This window comes from Mercenaria mercenaria, chromosome 2 (assembly GCF_021730395.1).
Source record: "Mercenaria mercenaria strain notata chromosome 2, MADL_Memer_1, whole genome shotgun sequence".
NCBI classification, from domain to species: domain Eukaryota; kingdom Metazoa; phylum Mollusca; class Bivalvia; order Venerida; family Veneridae; genus Mercenaria; species Mercenaria mercenaria.
The window spans coordinates 50,271,005-50,298,610 of NC_069362.1; the positions used below are offsets into that span (position 1 = coordinate 50,271,005).

Below are 27,606 nucleotides of genomic sequence, written 5' to 3' on the forward strand. Positions count from 1 at the left end.
ATGATGAATCTATATGTAAAGCTTCCAGATTATGGACAATAAAATGACTCAAGTGTTTCAATGGTCAAAAACACAAGGCAATAACCTAGTCAATTTTCAATAATTCTATAATGTTATTTCACATGCAAAAAATAAGAATGGCAAAATTGTCAACTATTTACTCTTGAAGTTTAGATTTAACTTTATATGGGGCAATTACATTATGTCTGAGTACATCAAAGAAGAAACATTTCATTGAATATTTATTCCTGATTAGTCAACGTCAAAATTTATTAGCATATCTCTAAACTGCTGTATTCTAACACAATTAATAATTAAACAAGCAAATTCGATGAATTGGTATCCCCCGCCGAAAGGGCTTGTGAGGAATGGTAAAAAAATACTTCTGGCAAAAAGGGGTGACCAGGTGAGGGTACTAAATTTCACCTGTTGATTATAAATATAGATGGAAAATTAAAAATGAAAAAAAAAAAACTTGGTGGGGAATGGGGACACATGATCGGGGTGGTGGGCAAGACCGAGTGGAGAGTGAGGTGGGGGAATGGTACAACTTTGCATGCTAATAAATATTCATGGAAGGTTTGAAAAAAATAAAATGGAATGATTTTTTTTTTTTGGGGGGGGGGTAGAGAGGGGGAGCGTTCGTGACCAAGGCAAGGTGGTGACCAGGTGTGGGTACAAAACTTCACATTTTATACTAAATGTTAATGGAAAAGAATGAAAGAAGTTTAATGAAATTCTACCAATGGGTTGGTTTGTTATGTACAAATCCATAGATTTTTAAACAATTAAAGGGCAATAACAATAAATAAAGAAAATTGACCAATTGAAAAGGAAATGACCTGCATCATCAAGGTATGTTGGTTCATATTTATTTCAAGTTTCATGAAATTCTACCAGCTTGTTAATGAGAAATGGCTGCAGATGTAGATTTTTCATTAAATCAAGGGCAATAACTCTAAGAGAAATTGACCAATCTGATAAAAAATTTCACGGGCATCATCGCAGTATGCTGGTGCATGTTTATGTCAAGTTTTATGAAATTCTACCTGATAGTTACTGAGAAATGGCTGCGGACGGACATTTTTGGGCATTTTTCATTAAATCAAGGGCAATAACTCTGAGAGAAATTGACCAATCTGATAAAAACTTGACGGGCATTATTGCAGTATGCTGGTGCATGATTATGTCAAGTTTTATGAAATTCTACCTGACAGTTACTGAGAAATGGCTGTGGACGGACATTTTTGGGCATTTTTCATTAAATCAAGGGCAATAACTCGAAGGGAAATTGACCAATCCAAAAAAAAACTTGACGGGCATCATCACAGTATGTTGGTTCATGTTTATTTCAAGTTTCATGAAATTCTACCTGCTAGTTACTGAGAAATGGCTGCTGACGGATGGGCGTTCCCACAGATGGACCTTTATTTGGTATTTCTTTTGTTAAAAAGTACCCAATATGCGACAAAAAGTACCCAATAAACACTACGGAATGAATAGAATTTACCGTTACCTATTGTTCTCTGTACCCAACAAATGTTCATTCGTGGGCTCGGACTGACGGACAGACAACGCCATTTCAATACCCCCCTCCCGATTTCATCGGCGGGGGATAAGAAGCAAAAATCTAAAGTGGTTAAAACATAAAAAGCTCAATTTTACCTTGTAAAGTCTGTTTTAAACTGAACTAGAGACTCCACTTTCTCTCGAAGTTCTTGAACTTCTTTTTTCTGCTGCTGAATAATATCTTCATATTTTGTAGCAGTGAGATTTTATACTCTTCTGCCTCCACATTAGAGAGTTTATCAGAAAGGGCAGAGAACTTTGACTGAGATTCACGTAATTCAGCTCTAACTTGTTCAAGTTCACGCTGGGTTTTAACCTGGGCCTGAAACAGAATGTTAACATGTGTTTTGTCATTGGGTACTTGCCCATTGCTTTTGTCATCTTATGTCTATATTTACAACTATTAATTATTTATAAATGGTGCACTTTTGACCAGAACACTTACAAGTTCAAAATTGTTCTTTTGTACTTCTCTCTCAAGAAGTTCTGATTCCTTCAACTTGAGTTCCTTGTCCAAACTGTTAAATTTTACCTCCTCTGATTCCTGAATTTAAAAATCTAATTTTATTCTGGCTTTTTTTAATCTCTTATCTTAAACAACAGCTGTCACTAATGGTGACAAATGCCCCCCCACCGCCTTGACCTTTGACCTGGTCACCTTGACCTATGACCTGATGACCCCAAAGTCAGTAGGGGTCATGTACTCAGTAAGTACTATCAGCATGTGAAGTTTGAAGGTCCTGGGTGCAGTGGTTCGCGAGTAAAGTGCCTTCATGCAAAGAGTTAACGTTGTGACGAACGAACAAACCAACTAACGAACGAACGAACTACCGGACAGACAGTTGAAAACTAATATGCCTCCCTTCAGGGGCATAAAAAAAAAATGGCTTTTAATAATTCTGGAATCAACATAACAGTGCAGACCAAGATTAGCCCGCACTGGTCGCAAAAGCAAATCACATGATGCTAGCAGGTTAAATGTTAAGAAACACAAGTTGCAAAGTTTTGATCAATACCTGGTATGTTTTGATGATGGCCTGACAATCCTGTCTGATCTGTTGTGTCTCCTCCTTCGCTTCCTTCAGTTTTACTGTCATCTTCTCTAACTGAATCTTTGTCTCCTACAATACAATAATCATACACAAATATAATAAAAATTATATACTTACCCAGCTTAATTTCTAAAATTTACTGCTCCATCATTCAACCTGGGCAATATCATAAATTATTCAAGGGGTTGTTCATTGAAAATCTACTCACTGAATAGTTAACCCTTTCCCACATCGATACGTTTATCACCGTATCTATCGATTACCAAACAGAAACGTATTGACCCGTGTCTATCGGTTCCCCGATAGAAACGTATTATACCGATTAACGGCCATTTGAACAGAATCGTTTTATCCCGTGTCTCATAATCAATCGCTTTATTTTCGTTCTTTTCCTAAAGAAACTAATTCCGGATGTTTACTAACTCAAAATATGGGATTTCGTCATCATTATTTACGTACAAGATCATGTGGTTACTATTTAAATTTATCGAGTACTTTGCAAAGAAATTCCTACATGTGCACGACGCTACGTCATGGAAAATTACTGAGAAAACTGCTTGCAACTGGCCGGTTCGCGGGCTTTCCTCGTTCTAAAAATAACAACCATTTAACAATATAGTATTTTTAAATGTGTTAGGTCATGAAGGTCACGCGTGATACATGCAGACTTCCCCTAAACAACAATTTGTGTATACGATGGCTTGGAATTTATGGCCTTACATAACGGGAAGTGTTAATCAAAACAGAAGGACCGCGGCTTTCAAATATTTTATGGCACCCCAAGAGTTAATTCGTTGTAGCGGAAGTCACCCGTGATGTACCGATGTTTGATCATCAAAATATTACATAATATTATCCTAAAAATATTTTAATTTTTAGCACAAGAATACTGTAGTCGGTTACGAGTCTCGATCTCAGCGATATTTTTGCACTTTCAGAAATTTTACGATCCGTTATTTTTGTAGTGTTATTCAGTTTGATGGTTGTTTTTTTATATAAATACTTACTGATTCCGATTCGGATGATAAGTCTATTAACTATAAATCAAACTTTCAAACATCAAAATGAAATTGTATATGAATTTCAATGTGAAAGTAATCCAAAACAGAATTTTATGCCTAAAAATATATATTCCCGTACTTTAACACTTTATATCTTCGAAATTCAAAGAGAAACTACAATAAATTTTGTATCATCGGAAAGAGAATTTAAATTGCTATAAACTTTATATTGACAAAAATAATGTCCAACTTACAGAAAATATTAAAATAATGACATTTTTAACGTAAGTGTGTGTAATCACAAAATAATGCCAACACCTCTGTTCAGATAAGACAGTCACCTTTATCAGCCATATACCGAATATTGATTATTGATTATCACTTATCAGTGTTATGTAAAAGGGGTTACTTTGGCTTCTGTTCTGTGTGGTAAAGGGTTAACAGTGCAGATCATGATCAGACTGCCTGGATGTGAAGGCTGATCTTCGTCTGCACTGGCCGCAAAGGCGGAAGCGCTTACCACAGGCAGGCTAAAGGTTAAACAATACATCACTTCAGGTAAAATCTTAAAACACAGTTACAGTTATTTTAACAGCATAACATTCCAGTAAAAGTAAAAAGGGAGATAAATTTTCTCCTAAAAGGTAAGTTTACTGCAACATTTAAAAGACTTATTGTGCAACAAAATGCAGTAAAGTCTGATTCTTATGCCATCACGTCTTCTGAAGATTGTGTGAAACATCTGAATACATTCACATTAACATTTTAGCGACACCAGTCAAAGCCTATTCTACCTTATTCTGGCATTATATTACCTTGTGTGTTTCAAGTTCTACTTTCAGTTTATTCTGAGTACACTTGACCCTCACATCAGCTGAAGACACCATCTCTTTATGTCTGTCCAGTTCTCTTTGTATATCTGACATCTCTGCATTCTAAAATTAGACACCATTATTTTATATTATGGTTATACAGGTATCTCTAGTTAGGCCAGACAAAAACAGAATGGAAAGTATTAATGAACCCGATTGATAAAGATGGCAACATGAATACTGCTGCCAAGGAAATCCATTTCAGGTGAGATCACTTACCCAATATGGAATAATGTCTGGTCATTACATCAACAGAAATGCTGGGAACACGCAGAAGGCGTTACAACATCATACAACCATTAATAAGAAATACCAAGAGTTCCACGACATATACCCCTTCGAAAAGTTCTTGATACACCATGACTGATCATCTCCAAAAACAACAACCAATTCATACAAATTTATACAGCATGACACACCCATCCTTCCCACCCCACACCACTCCCCTCTCACACTTTTCAAGATGGGAACAAAAACAAGCACTTTGTTTCTAATACAAAAGAACTCATAGTGAGGCAATACATTTATCTGGCATGCTCTAATGAAACACAATTAAAATTTTCATATTTCATTCTGTCATTTTGCTAACAAATATCAAATTTATACAGAATATCTGCATACAAAGTTTTCAATATGTAAATCAGCAAACAAATTTCTTTGATGAATAATATGTTTCAATCAATATTTTGTAATGTTGTTTACCCATTAACTTTCCCTTTAATATTTCTCATTTTGCTTTATACTATATGCTATGTGTTTACATTTTTGGCATAAAACTGATGTCTTTTCAAAACATGATAAAACTCTATTTATGTAAAGATGGCTTATGGTATTAACATACATGTATGTAAATATGAATTTTTTCAAGGTATAGATGCAAAGCAGAAAACATCAAAATAATGATTCCAAGAGAATGGCAAGTGCCTGGACTTTTTTTTTTAATGACAAACAAAATCATTATTACACATATAGTATACTTTTTTAACAAAGATGTTATTCTGGTGTTGTATGTAAATCTCTTCCCATCTTACCTTTGCTTCAACCCCAGCAGCTAATTTGGACCTCTGTTCTTTTACTGCTCTCATCTGCAATAAAAATGCATCGCGTTCCTTCTCCATTTCCTGGAAAAACATTTCAAAGATTTGTAAAGAAATAAATGTAAATAATTCTTAATAACTATGTCAAATCCAGTTATGTGAAATGCTAGCATTAGGATGCATTGAAAATGCATCAAAACACAAATGTGCGATAGTTCTTTGAAAATAGTATTTTAAAGGTGCTGAGTCGTCCAAAAGTGTGGCTCCTTTATGCAGTCCTTTTCTAGAATTCAATGCAAATATCAGTAAACTTACTATCATTATGTAGAGTAATATAGGTGCCCTGTATGCTGTTCAACTGTTACGTAAAACAACACAATCTTTCTATGTCAATGTTGCTTGGTAAGTTTTTCTTCAAAAATGACCTATCTGTTAAGAGAACCTGAAACATGCACCCAAAATGAAGAGATAGTCAAATACTAAAACTGCACTTCATACAATTATCACTCTATCAAATTTAACCCCACCCTCCCTCCTCCCCCTCACACAGATTACACAGTTATGAAAGTTGTTACAACTGGGAGCACTGATAAAATATGAAATTAAATTCTTTATAAAAACTTAGTATATATTTTTATTACAACATCAGAAATATTTGAAGAGAGAAGCTGCAATTTCTACACAACAATATTTTACCTTGAGTTTGTTTTCTGCTATCTCAGCTTGTTTCTGGAACTCCAGATTTTTATGTTCTGCCTGTGCAAATTTCACAACCATTGTACCTTTTTCTCTAGTTGCTTCCTCACACTGTTTTGTAACCTGTCCAAGAGAAATAGTTTAAAATTAATGGTCAGTTATGTTTTTTCAATTCTGTTTAAAAAGAAGTATTTTGGTGTCAAAAACAAAGAGGATTTATAAGTTAAACGCACATACCTATCACCAACTCTCAATGAATTTGGTTAAAAGTTCAAACTTAATATAGTGTAGTAGATATTGACTGTGGTATAAAAAGATGCAAACAGAGGGCACAGTCCATCTCTGGAAATGATGCATGTTAGGATTAACCAGACAAAAACAAATAACACCAGAGTGTGCAGCAGATGTTATCAGAGACAACAACTCTTAAAGGTTTTATACAACCAGAAGTGTCATTCGAACAGAGTTTAACTTGGTAAGTAGCCAGACAATGATTAAACTGGCTTATTTTAATATTTACCTGCTAAATTTCTAAGACGGACTGGTCCATCATTCAAGTTGTGCAATAACACTTATTATTCAAAGGGGTGTTCACTGAAAATGTACTGACTGAATAGTGAACAGTGCAGACCATGATCAGCCTGCACGGTTTGCACTGGGTGCAAAGGCAGAATGATTTGCCACCAGAAAGCTAAAAGTTAATACCATTTCTATTAAAAATGTGTTCTTGTCTGCAATTAAAAATTTTAAAACTTCTCAAAATATGGTATTTAATCAATTTCTTCCCCCAACAAAAATTCCATTCTCTGGCTTTGATCTGTCTTGTATCTCAGGCTTCAGATATCAAATTTTAAAGATGTCATCTTTTATGAACTTGGAAAATATGAATATTTCTTCAGTTTGTTCTTTCTGAAGCTTCAGTAAATAAGAGGATAACTCATCAACCAAGACTGAAAACAGGACTTATATTGATCCCTGTGTGTTAGATAATACATGTATAATGCTGTTTCTTTCCTATATCTGAGTTTTCTATATGAAATAGAATATTTCTATAAAATGAAGCCAGAGCTTTTTTTTATTTTAGGATTGCCAGTTTGTTTGTTGTTTTTTCCGTAGAAATGAATAAACTGAAAATGAATACAAAATGAACATTTTTCTTCATTTGATTTTGACTCTTTATCATCACAAAATGCATATCTGTGTATACTGGCAATGATAATGGTTCTGTTTCTTGACCTAAAGCAGCCAAAACTTGGCAACAAGATGGTTGGTACCTAAAAATACCCTTGCCTTTTAATAGATAATACACTAAATGTTACAGGTTAAAATGCTGTTACAGTTCTTTATAAACTGTAATGCTACAAATACCCGATAAGTGATAACAAGAGGGCCATGAAGGCCCTGTATCGCTCACCTGACCTATCAACCTAAAGATCATCAAGATTAATATTCTGACCAAGTTTCATTAAGATATGGTCATAAATGTGACCTCTAAAGTGTTAACTAGCTATTCCTTTGATTTGACCTCATGACCTAGTTTCTGACCCAACATAACCCAGATCTGAACTTGACCTAAAGATCATCAAGTTAAACATTCTAAGTTTCATGAAGATACAGTCATAAATGTGGCCTCTAGGGTGTTAACAAGCTTTTCCTTTGATTTGACCTAGTGACCTAGTTTTTGACCCCACCTGACCCAGATTTAAACTTGACCTAAAGATCATCAAGTTAAACATTCTGACCAAGTTTTATTAAGATATGGTCATAAATGTGGCCTCTAAAGTGTTAACAAGCTTTTCCTTTGATTTGACTCAGTGACCAAGTTTTTGACCCGACATGACCCAGATTCAAACTTGCCCTAAAGATCATCAAGTTAAACATTCTGACTGAACAAAGATACAGTCATAAATATGGCCTCTAGAGTGTTAACAAGCTTTTCCTTTGATTTGACCTGGTGACCTAGTTTTCAACCCCACCTAACCCAGATTTGAACTTGAGCTATAGATCAGCAAGCTTAACATTTTGACCAAGATTCATTAAGATATGGTCTTAAATGTGTCCTCTACAGTGTAAACTAGCTTTTCCTTTGATCTGACTGGGTGACCTAGTTTTTAAGCCTACATGACCCAGATTCTAACTAGATCTTGAAATCATCAATATTAACATTCTGACCAAGTTTCATGAAGAAACAGTCACAAATGCGGCCTCTACACTGCTAACTGTGACCTCTAGAGTGTTAACAAGATTTTCCTTTGATTTGACCTGGTGACCTAGTTTTTGACCCCAGATGACCCAATATCAAACTTGTCCAAGATTTTATTGAGGGTAACATTCTGACCATGTTTCATTAAGATTGGGCCAAAATTGTGACCTCCAGAGTGTTAACAAGCTTTTCCTTTGATTTGACCTGGTGACCTAGTTTTTGACCCCAGATAACCCAATATCAAACTCGTCCAAGATTTTATTGAGGGTAACATTCTGACCAAGCTTCATTAAGATTAGGCCAAAATTGTGACCTCTAGAGTGTTAACAGTCAAATTGTTGACGCCGACAGACGCCGACGGATGACGGATACAGGGCAATCACAAAAGCTCACCTTGAGCCCTTCGTGCTCAGGTGAGCTAAAAACGGCAGCTGAAATCTTTCACAATAAATTTTTTTGATGAATCTATAAAGAAATTATCTAACAAAGAAAAATGTACATGTGAAGGAAAACTCACAGATAAGGAATGTATTTAAGCCCTTTTTGACATGAAAAACAATATAAGTCCAGGCTCCGATGCTCTTACAACAGAATTTTATAAAATGTTTTGGAAAGACATTAAGGTATACTTTATAAACGCTCTTAATTATTCATATGAGAAGGGAGAAATGTCAGACCTGCAAAAACAAAGTATTTTAACTTGCCTCCTACAAGTTTCTTGCATTTCTATTGGTCAATAGACGTCACGTGGAGACAGGATATATTCCATATCCTGTTAGTATATTTCAGATATGAATTTTGATTAAAACAAAATGGCTGCCACACTGCTGGCTTAATTGAATCAAGCCAGATTATTTATAAGCTCCAGTGATAGTATCGTTTCCGAGAGTAAATTTAGTGTTTTCTTGCTGATTTCATTCTACTTAAGTTGAGGCTCATGAAGTTCGACAAAAGTTAGCCGTAAAAGCGGAATAACTCTGTATGGAATACATGGACGTTGAAATCTTGTTTTGGAAGTTAAATAGTGAAATCATCGTGAAATAAAGGAACTGACATATTTGTTACTCAGCAGTTTGTTGTAGGATCATTTAATCTACGTGCAAGATAAATGATTTAACAGGAAACAGGATGAAAGCCGAAGTATCAAGGCATTTTTAAAATGACATCGTGATATCTGATAACTTTTGAAGGGACGGAACAAGAAGTTTTTTAGTGTTTCTAATCTAAACCAGTTCATAACTTGTGTAAATGAGCTTTTGTGTTTTGTGATTTAACCAAAACACAGGACATTGTGCATTATATGGCTGGTGTAAATCAACTAGTGATGACCAAACAAATGATTTGTAGGATTCCAGTCTGCACTGTAAGTAGCTTTGTTAATTTACAAAATGTGTTGATTATAGCATGTAAGTAAAGGGTAGTCGGCAAGATAAAATCATTACACTGCTTGTTGGTGACAGGATACAGGATATACACTGTCTGGAAAATCCATATCAGGCTCGAGTTTCGCGAGCAGTGTAACTAATAATATTACCCAAATCTGGAAAAGACCAAACTTCACTAGCGAACTGGCGACCAATTACTTTACTTAATGTTGACTACAAAATTGCAACAAAAACTATCTGTAATCGCCTTAAAAACCTTTTACCACATATTGTAAGTTATGAGCAAACTGGATTCATGAAAGGAAGATATATAGGAGAAAATGTGCACCTTATTTTTGAAATTATAGGATCTCTCAATCAACAAAACGTACCTGGACTTCTCTTGTTTTCAGATCATGAAAAGCATTTGATAGTTTAAGCCACGATTTTATAATGCCAAGTTTAAAGAGAATTCCTATAGTTCTTTTCCTTTCATAGAATTTTTTCAAATTCATATAATATGATAGGAAAGTTTGCGCTGAAAACAATGAACAAATAAAAACAATGGGTCACCAGGCTTGTTTTTGTGAAAAATTGTTTTGAACACACCCACTGTTAATGAAACTGCTAGCAATTTTTCAACATTTTCATAATTTTCTGCTTTTTTTATAAATACCAATCAAAATATACATAAAGACAGCACAATAAGGTTTATTCTTTTTACAGATTTTATTATATACTTATTTGATATCATAATCATATTTGTAATACTATATCCTTACAATAATTAACTAGAATGTGTCTGTAGGACACAGGGTGTGCCCCCCACTGGTACATTTGTCACAAATAAGGGGAAATAATTCAAATGTTTGCAGCAGGGCTCCGGAAATTTTGATAACTCAATCGGTCCGAAACGAAAATCCTGACATCGGCGCTACCCCACCCACCGCATTCCCAATATTACATATTTTGTAAAACGTGATAGAGTAAAGAAATAAGCATGTCATGCATTAAAACTGAGTTACCGGTCACCGCGAGTTACCATACAATGAAGACAGTTATTCAGTGTTATGTGTGATCGTTACTTTGTTTAAATTTCGATGTTTTCCTGCATGGATAAAATTGCCGGCATTGACACCGAGTACGTAACTAGTCTAAAAGCCAACGCACGTGACTTCGGTACCGTACACACGGCAGATACTTTGTGATGTTTCCTCATTCTTTGACGGAATTCTTTAAAATACAATGCGTCAAAGTGAATTACACGACACATATTCTCTGCTAAACAGCCTCAGTATTTTAAGAATACTCTGCCGCGGACCGAATGTGTACATTATGTGAACGCTGAGATCGAATTTCCCGCATGTATAGTACCAAAAGGTCACGCGGGCTGGCCACGGATATTTCATTTCACTTACGTTGTACTTCAATAAGCAACTACATTTTATAAAGTTATATGTTCTCTTCTGATGTAAACAAAATTTCATATTGAAAGGTTTTTTTAAAAGACCAATTTGATAAACAGCGCCACTCCGGTTTTCTTTATCATTCATGTTTGCCAGTCCATTTTTTTTTCTTTTTCTTTTTTGTACAGTCGGGTTTCAAAGACGATTTTCTGCACTTGTTTCAACTGGAGCCCCAACAAATGAATCATGTAATTTTTTCAAATCAAGTAATTATAAAAAATATTTTTATCGGTTTTCCGTGTGATGTCTCTTTAAATCAAAGACCTATAATGTACATGATTAAATGCAGTGACCATTTGTTTTTTACCCGTGATCAGACATAACCTTTTGAAATAAACCATCCGTCGGATTCTAAATAAAAGAAGTGGATCCCCGTCGAAATGATTTGGATCCAGTCAGAAACATTTGGAAACCAGTCAAAAATGTTTAATATATTGCAGTCGGCTGTCTGCAAACATTAAAGGATGTGCCGCGCGAGCGCTGCTTGTGTCACGTGCTAATTACGGACCGATTATCAAAGTGACAATCAGACCGATTGACACGTTTATTGATTATCTGAGGGTGCGACCAACAATTTCATGCTTGGCAGGTGGTCGTGTATTGAGATATTAGACCGAAATTTATACTTTTCTCCATTTTTACGGGACCGATTTTTTTCGTTTTTTCACTTCACGAATCGGTCTGAAAAGTCAAAATCGGTCCAAAACCGAGAAACCGGCAAATTTCCAAAGCCCTGGTTTGCAGTCTTATAGCCTCAAAAACAATTATGAAAAGGATTCATTATTCTATACCATATACATTTTGAGCTATGAGCATGACAAACAAAAAATCCACTATTTTGGCTATTTCAAGGGCCATAACTCTGTAACAAACGCTAAAATTCTCAAGAAGAATGCCAAGTGTGCAAGGTCACATTATGATAAAGACTCAAGCAAGGTTTCATGAATTTACATTAAATACTTTCTTAGTGAGGCACATAATTAGGTGAAAATGTGCATTTTTTGACTATTTCAGGGGCCATAACTCTGGAAATAGGGGGCAGACCCAGATGAAAAATAGGAGGTGCGCAAGTTCATATCATGATAAAGACTCATGCAAGGTTTCATCAATTTATATCAAATACTTTTTGAGCTAGGCGTGTCACAAGGTGAAAATGTGCATCTTTGACTATTTCAGGGGCCATAACTCTAGAAATAGGGCGCGGACCCAGATTGAAAATAGGAGATGCGCAATTTCGTATCATGATTAAGACTCATACAAGGTTTCATGAATCTATATCAAATACTTTTTGTGCTAGGCGTGTCACAAGGTGAAAATGTGCATTTTTGACTATTTCAGGGGCCATAACTCTAAAAATAGGGGGCGAAGCAAGACGAATAATAGGAGGTGCGTAAGTTCATATCATGATAAAGACTCATGCAAGGTTTCATCAATTTATATCAAATACTTTTTGAGCTAGGCGTGTCACAAGGTGAAAATGTGCATTTTTGACTATTTCAGGGGCCATAACTTTAAAAATAGGGGGTGGAGCCAGCCAAAAAATTAGAGGTGTGCAAGTTTATATCATGATTAAGACTTATGCAAGTTTTCAACCATTTATACTAAATACTTTTTGAGCTAGGTGCGTCACAAGGTGAAAATGTACATTTTTGACTATTTCAGGGGCCATAACTCTAAAAATAGGGGGCGGACCCAAATGAAAAATAGGAGGTGCGCAAGTTCATATCATGATTAAAACTCATGCAAGGTTTCATGAATCTATATCAAATACTTCTTGAAATAGGCGTGTCACAATGTAAAAATGTGCATTTTTGACTATTTCAGGGGCCATAACTCTGAAAATTGGGGGCGGCGCCAGATGAAAAATAGGAGGTGCGCAAGTTCATATCATGATTAAGACTCATGCAAGGTTTCATGAATCTATATCAAATACTTTTTGAGCTAGGCATGTCACAAGGTGAAAATGTGCATTTTTGACTTCTTCAGAGGCCATAACTCTGAAAATTGGGGGCGGAGCCAGATGAAAAAATAGGAGGTGCGCAAGTTCATATCATGATTAAGACTCATGCAAGGTTTCATGAACCTATATCAAATACTTATTGAGCTAAGCGCATAATTAGGTGAAAAAGTGCATTTTTTTTGCTATTTCAGGGGCCATAACTTTAAAAATAAGGGGTGGAGCCAGCCAAAAAATTAGAGGTGTGCAAGTTTATATCATGATTAAGACTTATGCAAGTTTTCAACCATTTATACTAAATACTTTTTGAGCTAGGTGCGTCACAAGGTGAAAATGTACATTTTTGACTATTTCAGGGGCCATAACTCTAAAAATAGGGGGCGGAGTCAGATGAAAAATAAGAGGTGCGCAAGTTCATATCATGATTAAGACTCATGCAAGGTTTCATGAATCTATATCAAATACTTTTTGAGCTAGGCGTGTCACAAGTTAAAAATGTGCATTTTTGACTATTTCAGGGGCCACAACTCTGAAAATAGGGGTTGGAGCCAGACGAAAAATAGGAGGTGCGCAAGTTCATATCATGATTAAGACTCATGCAAGGTTTCATCAATTTATAGCAAATACTTTTTGAGCTAGGCACATCACGAACTACGGACGGACGGATGGACGGACGGACAGACGGATGCACGGACAAGACCAAATCTATATGCCCCCACCACTCATGGGGGGGGCACAAAAACGTTTTGAGGTAAGTGTGACACAAACGTTCAAGCCCTAATTGTGCATTTTGATTACGTCACAGTCCATAACCCTGGTCTTGAGAACTGAAATCCCAAACAAATCCCAAGATACACAAATTCACATGCTGAATAATATTCCTCCATGGTTTCATGACTCTAGGTCAAATACTTCTTCAGATATATGTGGCACAAATTTTTAAGGTCTTTATGCATATGCAAACTTCTTAAAATTATTTAACGACAGTAAATCCACTCAATTAACCATGTCAGCAAGCACAACACAACAGTGTCCACTAACCTAAATGACTTCATCTATTTAAGGAAGACTGTTAAAAGTGAAACTGTCAAATACATCAATGAATTTCCCCAGCTTAACGGATTTCAAATATATCGATCAAATGAGGTACCTATACATTTCCAAATCTTTTTGCAAATTCTGTAACTGTCGTTCATATGTGTCAATTACATCTAACAGTTTATCATCCATGGTATGGTGAGACCTCGCAGTTCTCCGTCGGAACTCTTGAAACACTTCTGTCACTCTCTTATTCCGTTGTTCCTCCTACAGTAAACCAGGATAATGTCATTTATACAGTATGAATGTTTGTGTCAGTGTCATTTTTTGCATAGCAGACGTTGGCTGAATTGGTTTGTCTATAATAGGTAAAGAAAGGCGAAATTTTGATGTTTCAACAGGAAAAGCTTACACATGATAAAAAATTATTGCATTTGTCTTTCCATGTTAAATTTATGAAACTCATTGAATAAAATTGACAAAATGCTAGACAGAGCCTTGCTTTTTATTATTATATTAAACTCTTTTAAATAAATTGAATATGAAAAGACACTCATGTAATATCCTCTATGTATTAACCATAATGCATTAAAATACCAATATTTCACTACAGTTCTTCTTTGTCTATCAGTAGTAAAAAATTCAAACCACACAGGGGAATTTTACAGTCAAGTATATAAATAAAATGACTCCATTACCTGAAGAGACATAGAGCTCTATTACGTAGTTTATCTTTTAATCTGTCTAGCTCTTTTTCTTGTTGTTTACATTAATATTCTAGCTCTTTATTTTTGGCTACTACTGCCGTCCTTGTGTTGTTGACACGCTCATTAATGTCCCAAACATCATCTGTCTGAGATCTGGCAGGATCGGTTGACTCCAGTTCCTGTATATATAAAGCAAGATACAACATATTAAGTGTAGATTATAAATCATGGACAGTATGTCTGAATAATTATTTCTCAAAATGTTTAGACGGAAGGTTGGCATTTTTTAATATTTAGACACTTTTTAGGTCATATATCTCCTACATCGCTAAATTATGTAATTTACTGACAGGGAAGGGTGCAGTTCCTGTAATCTTGTTTAAATATTTTTAGCATTTAATGTACAGACCTAAACCCGTTTAAAAGATTTTTATAAGACTAGATATTTACATCGTAAATAGTCTTCCTCTACCTGTAAGATATAACTAGAGTTGACTGCACATCACTTATCGTCCATGATGGCCTGTCAAGATGCAAATGTATATGTAATTTTTTATACTGCAACTTTGACCTGTTGACTTAAAACAAAAGCCCATCTGCTTGCTACAGCCAATTATGCTAATAAATTTGAAGGCCATGGCCAATGCTTTCTTAAGTAACTGATCAGAAATGTTTCCAGTCTCAAGGTCAGGTGACCTTGACCCTTTAAGTATTGACCCTACAAAAAAACAGGGCTCATCACCTGACCAAAGAAAAACATCCTTTAAATTCAACAGCTGTATGTAAAGTCCAAAGTGCTCCTGCCACTGAGCGGAAACTGTTTATCAGCTCCAAAGGTCACTGTAGCTGTTACCTTTGACCTCCAACCCCCATCTCAATATATATGTCTTACATTAAATGTTTTAGAACAAGAAGAGAAAAACCAACCTTCACCCTTGCTCTTGAACTTTCTAACATGATTTTCAGGTCCTTCATTTTACTAAAGTATTTTTCTGTAAGCCCTGTCTGCCTGTCCAATTCTTCCCTGTATGGGTAACAAAAGGTATTTCAAACTTTTAGTTACACTTTACAAATAACAAGAGCTGTCCGTAAGACAGCCAAGCTCGACAATTCGAAATATTGTCCCAGAAGCAGGAAAATATCACCCAAGAAGGTTAATTATCAAAAGAGTTTTAAGTTCAAAAGGGGACATAATTTGACCAAAATGAAGGTCAGAGTTATGGGACTTCCTGCTATCAACTAGTTTTATAACCCCGAAGGCACATGTGAAGTTTCAATTCAATATCTACATTAGTTTTGGAGATAGTAACTTGCATGTAAAACTTTAACCAGAATTTTCTAAGTCCAAAAGGGAGCATAATTTGCCCAAAATACACGTCAGAGTTATTGGACTTGACCAAGTGAGGTTGGTAATTGATCTAGAAAAAGAAAAAATAAGTTTCAAATCTATATGCCTTTTAGTAATAGCTGTATGTACTTGCACACAAAACCAAGGTGTGACGCCGACGCCAGGGTGAGTAGAATAGCTAGACTATTCTTTGAATAGTCGAGCTAAAAATATGACAGTATTTCATTCAGTTCTGATGCTAACAGACAGGCTGGTATCTCATACTTACACATTTAATAAAATGATGGGTATATGAAATAATCCCCCGTGCAACTTATTAAACATGTTAAGTGTAGAAAATGAAATATAGCAACATCAGGAGAATTACAGTACACTTTCACAAAACACTTGTAAAGCAATTAATTTTGAAATTCATAAAAAATTCATAAATTGTTTCTCTACACAAGAGTTAAAAGGGTATATACATACAAGTAATTGAATCTAATTTAACAACAGTACAGTGTTGACTCCCTACGCAAAACAACCCACAAGAAACGAGTCATCAATTGATGAATTTCCAGCCGAGAGTGGTTATTTTCAATGAAACCGATTCCATGATTTAACAAGGTTTCACTATATTGTATTTAAGAAATAATAAGTTCCCAAACATTGTTTATCGTAGAATAACACAAGCTTTGAGTTCTTATGTGTAAGAATATATCACAAAGGCCGTAGGCCTGAGTGGTATATTGTTTCGCATAAGAACGAAAAAGCCCAGTTATTCAGATAACATCACTGCACGTGAGTGGTTTATTGCAGAATAACCCGAGACATATTTTGCTCTACATATATGTAGGTTATTTTGTGAGTCGTGTTAGAATTCTAGATAACTTGATGGGAAATTTCTTAATACATGTATATAAGCGTATGTACCTACACAACAAGCCTGGTAAGTACTTACAGTCGAACTTTATTCATAAATATTTCACAGCTTACTTGAGTTGGTTATTCTTGGTGATGAGGTCCTGTACACGGGTCTGTCTATGATCACAGCCTGCCATCAGTGACGGGAAGTTCTCTCTCACCATCTTATTATTGTTACTGTCTAGACAAACCATAGATCCTAAAACAGAAACTCATTTTTATTTTTATTAGTAAACAAACCACATTTACAGAAAAAAGCATGCTCCCTAATCCCTATACATTCTTCATAAACAAGAGGATCACGACAGCTGTAAATTGCTCAACTAAGTTTCAGAGCTCAAATGGGTTTAAAACATATGTGGAAAGCAGACTCACTAACAGCCATGATTTTTCTAAATGTAATCATTCCAATATTCTTTTTAAAAAGATCTTTCGTGTCATATTATTATATATTTTCAAAGCTACAGCAAAACATAACAAGAGCTTTCAGTGGACAGCGCGCTCAACTATTCTCAGTGCTTGATAGCATAATATAAGCAATGAGTAAAACTTTAACATTACAATAAGCATATTCTAAGTCAAAAAGGGGCTATAATTCAGTCAAAATGCTTGATAGAGTTGCCTCCTCCTTTTTACAGACTGGGGTCATGATGGTAAGCAAGTATGCAAAATATGAAAGCAATACCTCAATGGACTTTGAAAATATTTGGGGTGGTACGCAAACTTTAACATTTATTCTAAGTTGAAAAGGGGCCATAATTCAGTCAAAATGCTTGATAGAGTTGCCTCCTCCTTTTTTACAGACTGGGGTCATGATGGTTAACAAGTATGCAAAATATGAAAGCAATATCTCAATGGACTTTGAAAATATTTGGGGTGGTACGCAAACTTTAACATTTATTCTAAGTCGAAAAGGGGCCATAATTCAGTCAAAATGCTTGTTAGAGTTGCCTCCTCCTTTTTACAGACTGGGGTCATGATGGTAAACAAGTATGCAAAATATGAAAGCAATATCTCAATGGACTTTGAAAATATTTGGGGTGGTACACAAACTTTAACATTTGTGTGACGCCCACGCTTACGCCGACGCCGGGGCGAGTAGGATAGCTCCCCTATTCTTCGAATAGTCAAGCTAAAAAGAGCCCCTCTCCTTCTCTTGAAAAACTCCTTGAACCGTCAAATTGTAGTCCAAATAACTTTTCACCATCAGTTCGGTATACCTATTTCAAATTTCTGCCATTTTATACACATTCAAAATGGCACAAGGGAGTGTAGAATACATTACAGTCTTCAGATGTATTTCAAAATTTGGTAATTATTGCTTTTCATGCTGTACTTTTGCAGGACATCACTTGGAAAAAATCTTTATTATTTATCAGCTGTTTAAGAAATGAGCCAAGCCATGAGAAAACCAACATAGTGCATATGCGATCAGCATGGATCCAGACCAGCCTGCGCATCCACGCAGTCTGGTCAGGATCCATGCTGTTCGCTAATGGTTTCTCTGGATCCATGCTGGTCTCAAATTATTTTGTAAGAATGGTGCAATAACTGCAAGAAAAATGCATGCTCTCTAAATCACTAAGTACCTGAGGTATGATGTATATCAGCTGGATGCTGCAACTTTACAGGGGTCAGACCATGCTCCCTAAATCACTAAGTACCTGAGGTATGATGTATATCAGCTGGATGCTGCAACTTTACAGGGGTCAGACCATGCTCTCTATATCACTAAGTACCTGAGGTATGATGTATATCAGCTGGATGCTGCAACTTTACTGGAGTCAGACCATGCTCCCTAAATCACTCAGTACCTGAGATATGATGTATATCAGCTGGATGCTGCAACTTTACAGGGGTCAGACCATGCTCTCTATATCACTTAGTACCTGAGGTATGATGTATATCAGCTGGATGCTGTAACTTTACTGGAGTCAGACCATGCTCCCTAAACTTCTTATTCACTGCTGACCAATCATCTGACATCTTGCTCTGTAAGTAGTTAGATGTCAATTCAATAACAAAATCTAATTTAAAGTTTTGTAAATATTTGTATTAGATTGCTAAATATAGCAACAGAGGTAACTCTAGCATGGGTGTGCCTGAGGACTTTTGCAGGCATGGGTCAAATCACAGGAGATGTCACTCATATGAAACAAATCAAGATTAGGATTATGCCTCTAGACGACACAGTGCAGTAACAAAAGGAAATAACTGAATGAAGGCCCTGTATCGCTCACCTGACCTATTGACCTATAGATCATCAAGATTAACATTCTGACCAAGTTTAATTAAGATATGGTCATAAATGTGGTCTCTAGAGTGTTAACAAGATTTTCCTTTAGATAAATGTGGTCTCTAGAGTGCTAACAAGATTTTCCTTTGATTTGACCTGGTGACCTAGTTTTTGACCCCAGATGACCCAATATCGAACTCGTCCAAGATTTTACTGAAGGTAACATTCTGACCAAGTTTCATTAAGATTGGGCCAAAATTGTGACCTCTAGAGTGTTAACAAGTTTTTCTTTTGATTTGACCTGGTGACCTAGTTTTTGACCCCAGATAACCCAATATCGAACTCATCCAAGAGTTTATTCAGGGTAACATTCTGACCAAGTTTCATTAAGATTGGGCCAAAATTGTGACCTCTAGAGAGTTAACAAGCTTTTCCTTTGATCTGACCTGGTGACCTATTTTTTGATCCCAGATGACCCAATATCAAACTCATCCAAGATTTTATTGAGGGTAACATTCTGACCAAGTTTCATTAAGATTGGGCCGAATATGTGTTGACGACGGACGACGGACACAGGGTGATCACAAAAGCTCACCTTTGAGGACTTCATGCTCAGGTGAGCTAAACAATCATTGGGGGAGATCCCTCTGACCTCCCTCTCTTTACAAGGGATGAGGGACCAAATCCCATGCCTAAACCATCTTGGCACTATGCATCTCGCCAATGACAACTTCGTACTTAACTGGTGCCCTCCCCCCCTGCGCCCTACACCCACATACCGCATAGTGTAGACCGCAATATTTTTGAATCCGTGACACGGCACTTTAAGACAGTTGTTTTGATAGTTGATAAAACCTAGCTAAAAGAGGAAGGGTAGATCAAAGGGCCAGAAAATATAACAACACTGCATGAGAATGCATTCAATACTGACATAAAATGATAATGGTTTAAGAAATTTGGTCAACATATCAACATGCCTTTTCTCTGTAAATCAGCCTTGATATTCAGTCTTAGTGAATATTATGTCTACATTTTGTTTAATTTTGTCATTATATAAAGAAATGAAAAACAGTGGAACAATATTATTGCATCCTGTGAAGTTTGGTGTAATTCTTCCCGGTGGTTTTCAAGAAGAAGCTTTTTTAGAAATTGTTGACGGACGACGCACGACTGACGACGGACGACCGACAACGCACATCAAGCGGTCACAATAGCTCACCTTGTCACTTTGTGACAGGTGAGCTAATAAAAACAAATGTGAGACCTATCAGACATTATTTCAAATTGTTAAAAATATTAAGAAAACTTACTATACACACCACATTAACATCAGACTGACCGATTATTTAACACCCAAGTGGGAGCAAGGCTTTAAATTTTTTGTTAAAAACAGAAAAAAGAGCTATCCAAATAGATGATATTGGATATTTACATAAGAATTTTTTATGAGTACTTTAATTACTTTTTTATTCAGCTGTCAAACACATGAAAGGTTAAGGAAATAGTTTAACACTATGATAAAAGCCGAGAGTACTCCGCATGATAGGCCCTATTCGCCCGTAGCAACACCTGTCAAATCATTTGGGAAGATAACTCAGCAAATGCTGCTATTGGTGAAAATACAAAATAGAAACTTTCCAGTTGAAGACTGATACTGATCTCTCATCCATCTATTGTATTCAGATAAGGTCATGCAGCTGAGCAACCTTGAATCCATTCCTTCAAAAAGTGTTTGAGGAGTTGAACACACAAAATTTCTTCACTAATTTTGTGAAATTAAGAAAAGTCCATAGTGCCAGAAACAAGAGCTGTCACAGGAGACAGTGTGCTCGACTATTTCGATGCTGGATAGTGAAACTGGGCACATCTGAGAAAACTGGAGCTGTCACTGGAGTGTTTATTAACTCCAATGGTGGGTGAAGATATTGCACAATAGCCTGAGTCTGTGTCAAAAATATTAAGTAATAAGAGAAGTACAGATAAAGTGTATGAAAACACTATACAAGTACAGCCTAAGCAAAAAGGAGGCATAATTAATTAAATATTGGTGCAAGAGTTATGCATCTTGTATCATATGATGTGGGTGATGATGTGGAACAACTACTTCAAGTTTGAATCAAATGCATTTCATAACAACTGAGATAGAGTGAAAGTGCATCAAAACTTTAACCTTAAAAACTAAGTGAAAAGGGGAGATAAATCATGAAATATTGGTGCCAGAGTTATGGCCCTTATGTCAGATGATGTGGGTGATGATGAGGAATAACTACTTCAAGTCTGAATCAAATCCATCAAGTAATTACAGAGATAAGTATATTGTGGCTGGGTGTGAGCCATGGGGGACATGCTCTCTTGTTGGTTAGATATCTTCCCTGACCGGTTTCATTCAGCAGTTCAATTTTATCAAGAGTATGGGGAAAACGTAGAATATTTTATGCAAACAGGACACTTACTGTAAATCCGGTATTATTCGCGGTTTTTTAATTTTCGCTATTTTTCGCGAATCGGGTGCATCGCGAATTCATTAATCCGCGTAAATTTTCTTTCATAACATACAGACATATCCAAAATAGGTCAAGTTCAGCAATTAATACTAGCCGCCTGTACACGATGTTTATTGAATGAACTTTAATTCAATATAATTATTATGAATAAGTATAACAACAAGAGCTCGTCGAACACGAAATGCCCCCCTTGATGCATTCAGTAATTGCACAAGGAACAGAAATTATATGCTCACTGTAAACAAAAGTTCTACCATTCTGGTTTAATCTGACCTTGACCTTTAACCTATTAACCTAACAAAAGATTACAGAGTGATCTTGGCACCATCCACTGAGCCATTTTTGAATGTTCCAAATTTCAAGACTAGCTCAAGGTCAAAATCAATGTCAAATTTCATTTCGGTACAAAACAATGTGTATGTGGTCGAAATTTGAAAGCTGTGGCTTGAGAAATGTGAAAGCAGGTCACTAGATCAATTTCAAGGTCAAAATTCATTTCGGTAGACAGAACTATGCATGTGCTTCAAATTTGAAGGCTGTAGCTTGAGAAATGTGAAAGTAGGTCACTAGGTCAAAATCAAGGTCAAATTTTATTTCGGAACACAAAAATATGCACGCTATCCAAATCTGAAGCCTGTACCTTCAGAAATGTGAAAGTAGGTCACCAGGTCAATCTCAAGATCGAAGTTCATTTCGGTACACAAAACTATGCATGTGGTTCAAACTTGAAGGCTGTAGCTTGAGAAATGTGAAAGTAGGTCACTAGGTCAAAATCAAGGTCAAATTTTATTTTGGAACAAAAAACTATGCATGTGGTCCAAATTTGAAGCCTGTACCTTCAGAAATGTGAAAGTAGGTCACTAGGTCAATAACAAGGTCAAAGTTTTTTTCGGTACACAAACCTATGCATGTGGTCCAAATTTGAAGGCTGTAGCTACAGAAATGTGAAAGTAGGTCACTAGGTCAAGATCAAGGTCAACTCATGTCAAGATTCATCTTGCCACTCAAAACTATACATGTGGTCCAAATTTGAATGATGTAAGTTATGGACATGAAGGTTCTAAGTTTTTCCCTATATAAGTCTATATGAACCATATGACCCCTGGGGCGGGGCCATATTTGACCCTAGAGGGATAATTTGAACAAACTTGGTAGAGAACCACTAAATGATACTACATTACAAAATATCAAAGCCATAGTCTTTGTGGTTTGGACAAGAAGATTTTCAAAGTTTTTCCCTATATAAGTCTATATAAACCATGTGACCCCCAGGGCAGAGCCATATTTGACCCTAGGGGAATAATTTGAACAATCATAGTAGTGGACCACTAGATGATGTCATATACAAAACATCAAAGCCCTAGGCCCTGTGGTTTTGGACTAGAGGTTTTTCAAAGTTTTTTCCTATATAAGTCTATATAAACCATGTGACCCCCGGGATGGGGCCATATTTGACCCCAGGAAAAAAATCTGAACAATCTTGGTAGAGGACCACTAGATTTTGCTACATACCAAATATCAAAGCCCTAGGCCTTATGGTTTTGGACAAGAAGATCAGAAACCGTTTTAACTGTTCCTGGCCTATGTGACCTTGACCTTTGACCTAATGACCTCAAAATCAATAGGGGTCATCTGCTGGTCATGGCCAACCTAACTATCAATTTTCCTGACACTAGGCCCAAGCGTTCTACAGTTATTGCCTGGAAACCATTTTACTGCTCCTGGTCACTGTGACCTTGACCTTTGACATACTGACCTCAAAATCAATAGGGGTCATCTGCTGGTCATGACCAACCTCCCTATCAACTTTCGTGACCCTAGGCCTAAGCGTTCTGGAGTTAACATCCGGAAACCGTTTTACTGTTCAGGGTCACTGTGACCTTGACCTTTAACATACTGACCTCAAAATCAATAGGGGTCATCTGCTGGTCATTACCAACCTCCCTATCAACTTTCATGATCCTAGGCCCAAGTGTTCTTGAGTTATCATCCGGAAACCGTTCTACTATTCAGGGTCACTGTGACCTTGACCGTTGACATACAGATCTCAAAATCAATAGGGGTCATCTGCTGGTGATGACCAACCTCCCTATCAACTTTCATGATCCTAGGCCCAAGCGTTCTTGAGTTATCATCCGGAAACGGATTGGTCTACATTCCGACCGACCTACCGACCGACATCTGCAAAACAATATACCCCTCCTTCTTCGAAGGGGGGCATAAAAATCCTCGAAACTACATTCCATGTAAAATATACTGCTTAGAAGACAGAATTAACACTAAGGTCTAGAGTTTGGATTTTTAAATTACATGCTGCTGGCAGGGATACATATAACACGATAACTTTGGGTCTTTTTAAAGTGTTACGGAGAGCATCTCCTTAATGCACTTTGTATGTATCAAACAAGCAGAGCGCGTGTTGCCTGAGGGGATGATCAATATCATCCTTTATCTTCTTGACAAACCTGACTTTTTTACACATTTTGTTTAGATAACAATAGGGATTAGATGATAATTTATCACACCATTGTTACATTTTTTTATGAAATGACTGTAACAAACTTTGAACATTTTATCAGCTATTAAATGTAACAAGAGGGCCATGATGGCCCTATATCGCTCACCTGTTATCATTGCACTTAAGGACAAGTCTTCAAGGTCAAAAGATCATAATAGAAATCAATCAAAAGAATTATGAGAAAATATAGTTGAAATTTTCTTTAAGTAACTTTAAAAACAAGATTTGAAAACTTTTTGTAGAGGTCCACTAGGCAATGCTACATGTCAAATATCTAAGCTCTTCTGGTTTATTTTTAGAAAATTTTGAAGATTTTTCTATGTACAATCAAGTAACCCCATGGGGCAGGGTCAATTTGACCCCAGGGGTCATGATTTGAATAAACTTTGTAAAAGTCTAATAGGCAATGCTACATGTCAAATATCTAAGATCTAGGCCTTCTGGTTTATTTTTAGAATTTTTTTTTAAGATTTTCCTATGTAAAATCAAGTGACCCCTAGGGCGGAGTCAATTTTGACCCCGGGGGACAAGGTTTGAACAAATTTTGTAGAGGTCCACTAGGCAATGCTACATGTCAAATATCTAGTCTCTAGGCCTTCTAGTTTATTTTTAGAAAATTTTTGAAGATTTTCCTATGTAAAATCAAGTGACCCTGGGGCTGGGTCAATTTTGACCCAGGGGGTCATGATATGAACAAATTTTGTAGAGGTCCACTAGGTAATGCTACATGTGAAATATCTAAGCTCTAGGCCTTCTGGTTTATTTTTAGAAAACTTTTTAAGATTTTCTTATGTAAAGTCAAGTGACCCTAGGGCGGGGTCAATTTTGACCCCCGGGTCATAATTTGAACAACTTTAGTAGAGGTCCAATAGGCAATGCTACATGTCAAATATCTAAGCTCTAGGGCTTCTGGTTTTTGAGAAGAAGATTTTTTAATATTTTCCTATGTAAAATCAAGTGACCCCTGGGGCGGGGTCAATTTTGACCCCGGGGGCCATGATTTGAACAAATTTTGTAGAGGTCCACTAGGCAATGCTACATGTGAAATATCTAAGCTCTAGGCCTTCTGGTTTATTTTTAGAAATTTTTTGAAGATTTTCCTATGTAAAATCAAGTGACCCCTGGGGCGGGGTCAATTTTGACCCAGGGTCATGATTTGAACAATTTTAGTAGAGGCCCACTAGGCAATGCTACATGTCAAATATCTAAGCTCTAAGGCTTCTGGTTTTTGAGAAGAAGATTTTTTAAGATTTTCTTATGTAAAATCAAGTGACCCCTGGGGCGGGGTCAATTTTGACCCCGGGGTCATGATTTGAACAAACTTGGTAGAGGTCCACTAGGCAATGCTTCACACCAAATATCTAAGCTCTAGGGCTTCTGGTTTTTGAGAAGAAGATTTTTAAAGTTTTTCCTTTCGGTTGCCATGGCAACCAGTGTTCTGCATGGAATTCAATTCTTTGAACAATTTTGAAAGGGGGCCATCCAAGGAACATCCCTGTGAAGTTTCATCAAAATTGGCCTGTTGGTTTAGGAGGAGATGTTGTTTAAAGGAAAGTGTGGACGGACGTACAACGGACGGACGTACAACGGACGGACGGACGGACGGACGCCGGACGGTGAGCGATCACAATACCTCACCCTGAGCACTTTGTGCTCAGGTGAGCTAATAAGAGGCTGTCTAGCATACCCTGACAAAAAATTAGGGCTAATTTTAGGGCAATTTGTACAAAAAAATAGGGCTAAAATTAGGAATTTGGTACAATTTTAAGGAAATTTTAGGGCTAAATTTAGGAATTTTCAAATTAAAATATGGACTTTAAAGACCATGTAATGTGCTGTAATGTGCTTACCTTTATGTGATTGACATAAAAGTAACTCACAAATAGTGCTTTTTTTACAGAAAAGATGTCTACCAGCTTTCCACTGTTTTCAGCTATTGTTGGCTGTATCCTGGAAATAAACAGAAATGAGAATTAACTACTTTGACTAAAAGTACACATTAAAAAGAGCAGAGTGTCACTAGCTATACACTTACTACGTCTGACTGTAAAGAGCTTAATTATGGCCTCCTCTTCTCCCTATGTAGCCATCACAATCCACACCATATTTTTTTATTCTTTAATTTTTCAAACAATGAAACAATGCCAAAAAGTAAGAAATGCTGTCAACTGGAGTACAGTGTATTGCCAACAACAGTGCATATCAGAGTACACAAAATGAGAGTGAACTAAGACAAGTGTTCAACAAACTCATAACTATGATTAATTTGTACAGAAATTATAACACACTTATTACCAACAAATACATAGTTTTACAACATTCAGCATGGACATCAGGTACTTGATATACTTAGAAAATACAAATTAAACCAGCACAGGTCATTAAATTAGCAAATTCACAAAAACTGTTTCCAAGCCATACATTTGTTGACATCAGTGCATGATTGTGAGAAAAATCTCAAGAATCGTCTCCTCTTCACCCTTTTCAGCTATCACATTCCACAATAAACAATTTGTTAATTTGAAGCATTGACAGCTCAAAAAATTGCAGTGGGAAAAAATATACATCTAATAAAAATGTTGATGGGCATCAGTTACATGTTTGACTAGAAACTTGTATAGATTACAAACAATACATACATGTATAAAGAATAAATCTGAACTGTGATCACATATTACATAATTATGAAGAACAGGCCAAGTAAATAATCAGAATTTGACCTGATTTGTTATTATGTCTACACCTATATACACCTATTAACTAGGTATTACTTCTGCACTATGTGTATGCTACACTTCCAGTGAAGGAGCACTAAATATCCCTCAGATAATCTTCATTGGGAAATAGATCTTTCAAGTATCACAATTTACCTTCAGAAATCCTATCTCTGTCATCTAGTCACAACCAATAACAAGCTGAACACATGGATCCACTGGTAAACTGCTTTGAACTGTGCTAAACTGTTTTTTTCTGAATTAGAAGAACTTTTAAACAACATTTAAAACATTTTCTCTTTTTGATCATTGCAAAAAAGTTAAAAAATTAGGAATCTTTGTGAAAAAATAGGGCCTTTTTAGGAATTTCCTTTGATTTTTTAAAAAAAATAGGAATTTTAGCCAAATTGAAAAAAAATAG

At 36.2% G+C, this 27,606-nt stretch overlaps 2 protein-coding genes across 2 annotated transcripts in view; one reads left to right on the plus strand and one right to left on the minus strand.

The window, feature by feature from the left end:
- The window catches only part of LOC128555113 (target of rapamycin complex subunit lst8-like), a 494,046-nt gene that overhangs the window by 288,448 nt on the left and 177,992 nt on the right, over positions 1 to 27,606 (plus strand). The gene's annotated exons all lie outside the window — the stretch shown is intronic.
- LOC123563990 (coiled-coil domain-containing protein 186-like) lies at positions 1,973 to 14,965 on the minus strand. The gene is made up of 7 exons (XM_053525789.1): positions 14,954 to 14,965; positions 14,427 to 14,522; positions 6,228 to 6,350; positions 5,526 to 5,615; positions 4,438 to 4,557; positions 2,586 to 2,690; positions 1,973 to 2,113 (listed from the first exon to the last, which is right to left on the minus strand). The coding sequence occupies exons 1-7, from the start codon at positions 14,963 to 14,965 to the stop codon at positions 1,973 to 1,975; spliced, it is 687 nt and encodes a 228-aa protein (XP_053381764.1).